The 1899-nt window shown below is 44.1% G+C and overlaps 1 protein-coding gene across 1 annotated transcript in view; it reads left to right on the forward strand.

The window, feature by feature from the left end:
• Positions 1 to 1899, forward strand: part of ttc39b (tetratricopeptide repeat domain 39B) — a 13904-nt gene that overhangs the window by 8396 nt on the left and 3609 nt on the right. Inside the window, 4 exon segments of the mRNA XM_017310399.1 lie at positions 371 to 558; positions 629 to 720; positions 1079 to 1199; positions 1289 to 1400. Coding sequence (XP_017165888.1) covers positions 371 to 558; positions 629 to 720; positions 1079 to 1199; positions 1289 to 1400 — 513 coding nt within the window.

Genomic DNA, 1899 nt, shown 5'->3' on the forward strand with positions numbered 1-1899 from the left:
TCAATATGTGGAATAAAATTTTAGAGTTTGCAAAGTGTCTTCAGTCGCATTTCATCCGAGTTTTAAGTCATCAATGAGACGTGTCATTAACAATATGTAGCTATTTWTGTTTAAAATTTACTTCCAAAACACAACTTTCTACAAATACTAAAGCATTTACTTGCAGTWCACATCATCGTTTTTACCAATACAGCAGAAACAGTTTCTTCTTTTTAAAATCATGTTTCTAAATAAATATTGAAAAACATCTATTTACTCTCTCAGCATTTTTGAAAGGTTTCAAGCTAAATATTCCCAGAACGTTTCAGATGATGTGTCTGATTTCTCTCTGCTTGTTGTGCAACTTTTACCAGACGTTAAAACTTTAAGCTCGTTGTTTGAAATGCTCTGTTGAAGGCGCGGTCCAGGTTTGAGGAGTGCATCAGCAGCCAGCAGGAGTGGAAGCAGATCCACCACCTGTGTTACTGGGAGCTGATGTGGACTCACTCCTTCCAGCAGGAGTGGCAGCAGGCGTACCGATATGCTGACCTGCTGTGCAAAGAGAGCCGCTGGTCAAAGGTCAGCCCTGCTGCCGGTCCTCACAGCCTGAACAAACTCAGAGGCTCATCGGTGTGTCTGCTGGTTTTAGGCCATCTACATGTACCAGAAAGCAGCGATCCTCAGCATGATGACGGAAGACGACGTGAGGAAGACTGGAGAAGACATCGTCGAAGTCTTCAGGTTGTTTTTATTCCACGTCCGTAAACCCTCATCATCGTAACAAACAAAGAAACTCAGACAAGCAGGAATGTTTTAAATGTCTCAGTTAACGAAGGCCAAACATGTTGAAAAGGTTTTTCACCATGAAATCACTTTTTCTAAAGATTAAATAAAGAATAAAAACTTTCAATAAATGGAAATATGGAAAATAAGCTTTAAAAACGTGAGTGAAAGCATCTTGAAAACCTTTTTCAGTCATAATTTGTGGCTGCAGTGGAAGTAAAAATGCTTCTGTTGAGGTTTTGCTTGCTGTTGCTGCAGGGTTGAAGGTTTTGTGGTGGTTTCAGGCTCAGCGGTGTGAAGGTGTTTCTGTGTGCAGGCAGGTGGAGGGGCTGAAACAGCGGCTGGCTGGAAAGTCGATTCCCATGGAGAAGTTTGCAGTGAGGAAATCCAGACGCTACAAAGCTGCTCAGCCCGTCCCGCTGGTCATCCCCGCTCTGGTCCGCCAACAAACATCAGCCCCACTGCCACTGGGGAAAAAATGGAAAAATACTGAGTCAGAAAGGTGAATTTGTGTTTTTGTCTGTAGGAGATGATGTACGTCTGGAACGGCTTCAACATCGTCGGGAAGAGAGCCGACTACACTGAGTCCCTGCTGGTCACCATCGAGAAAGCAGAGCAGCAGCTTCGCAACGACGCCAGTGAGCTCAGCGACTCACTTCTGTTAGAAACATCCAGTGATGTAACATGGAAACCAGATCTGTTCTTCCATGGAGAGAAAAAACATGGCAAACGCGATAAAAACGGCAAAACGCAGAAAAGCAAATGCAATAGAAAAATGCTGCAGCTCATAATGCTGCAGCTAAAAATGGTGCAGCTCCAAACGCTGCTGCTAAAAATGCTGCAGCTAAAAATGGTGCAGCTCCAAACGCTGCTGCTAAAAATGCTGCAGCTAAAAATGCTGCAGCTCAAAATGGTGCAGCTCAAAATGCTGCAGCTCAAAACACTGCAGCTAAAAACACTGCAGCTCAAAACACTGCAGCTCAAAACGCTGCAGCTCAAAATGCTGCAGCTCAAAACACTGCAGCTCAAAATGGTGCAGCTCCAAATGCTGCAGCTAAAAACACTGCAGCTCAAAATGCTGCAGCTCAAAATGCTGCAGCTCGAAATGTTGCTGCTCGAAATGCTGCAGCTCAAAAC

The sequence above is a fragment of the Poecilia reticulata genome, linkage group LG18 (genome assembly GCF_000633615.1).
Source record: "Poecilia reticulata strain Guanapo linkage group LG18, Guppy_female_1.0+MT, whole genome shotgun sequence".
NCBI classification, from domain to species: Eukaryota; Metazoa; Chordata; class Actinopteri; order Cyprinodontiformes; family Poeciliidae; genus Poecilia; species Poecilia reticulata.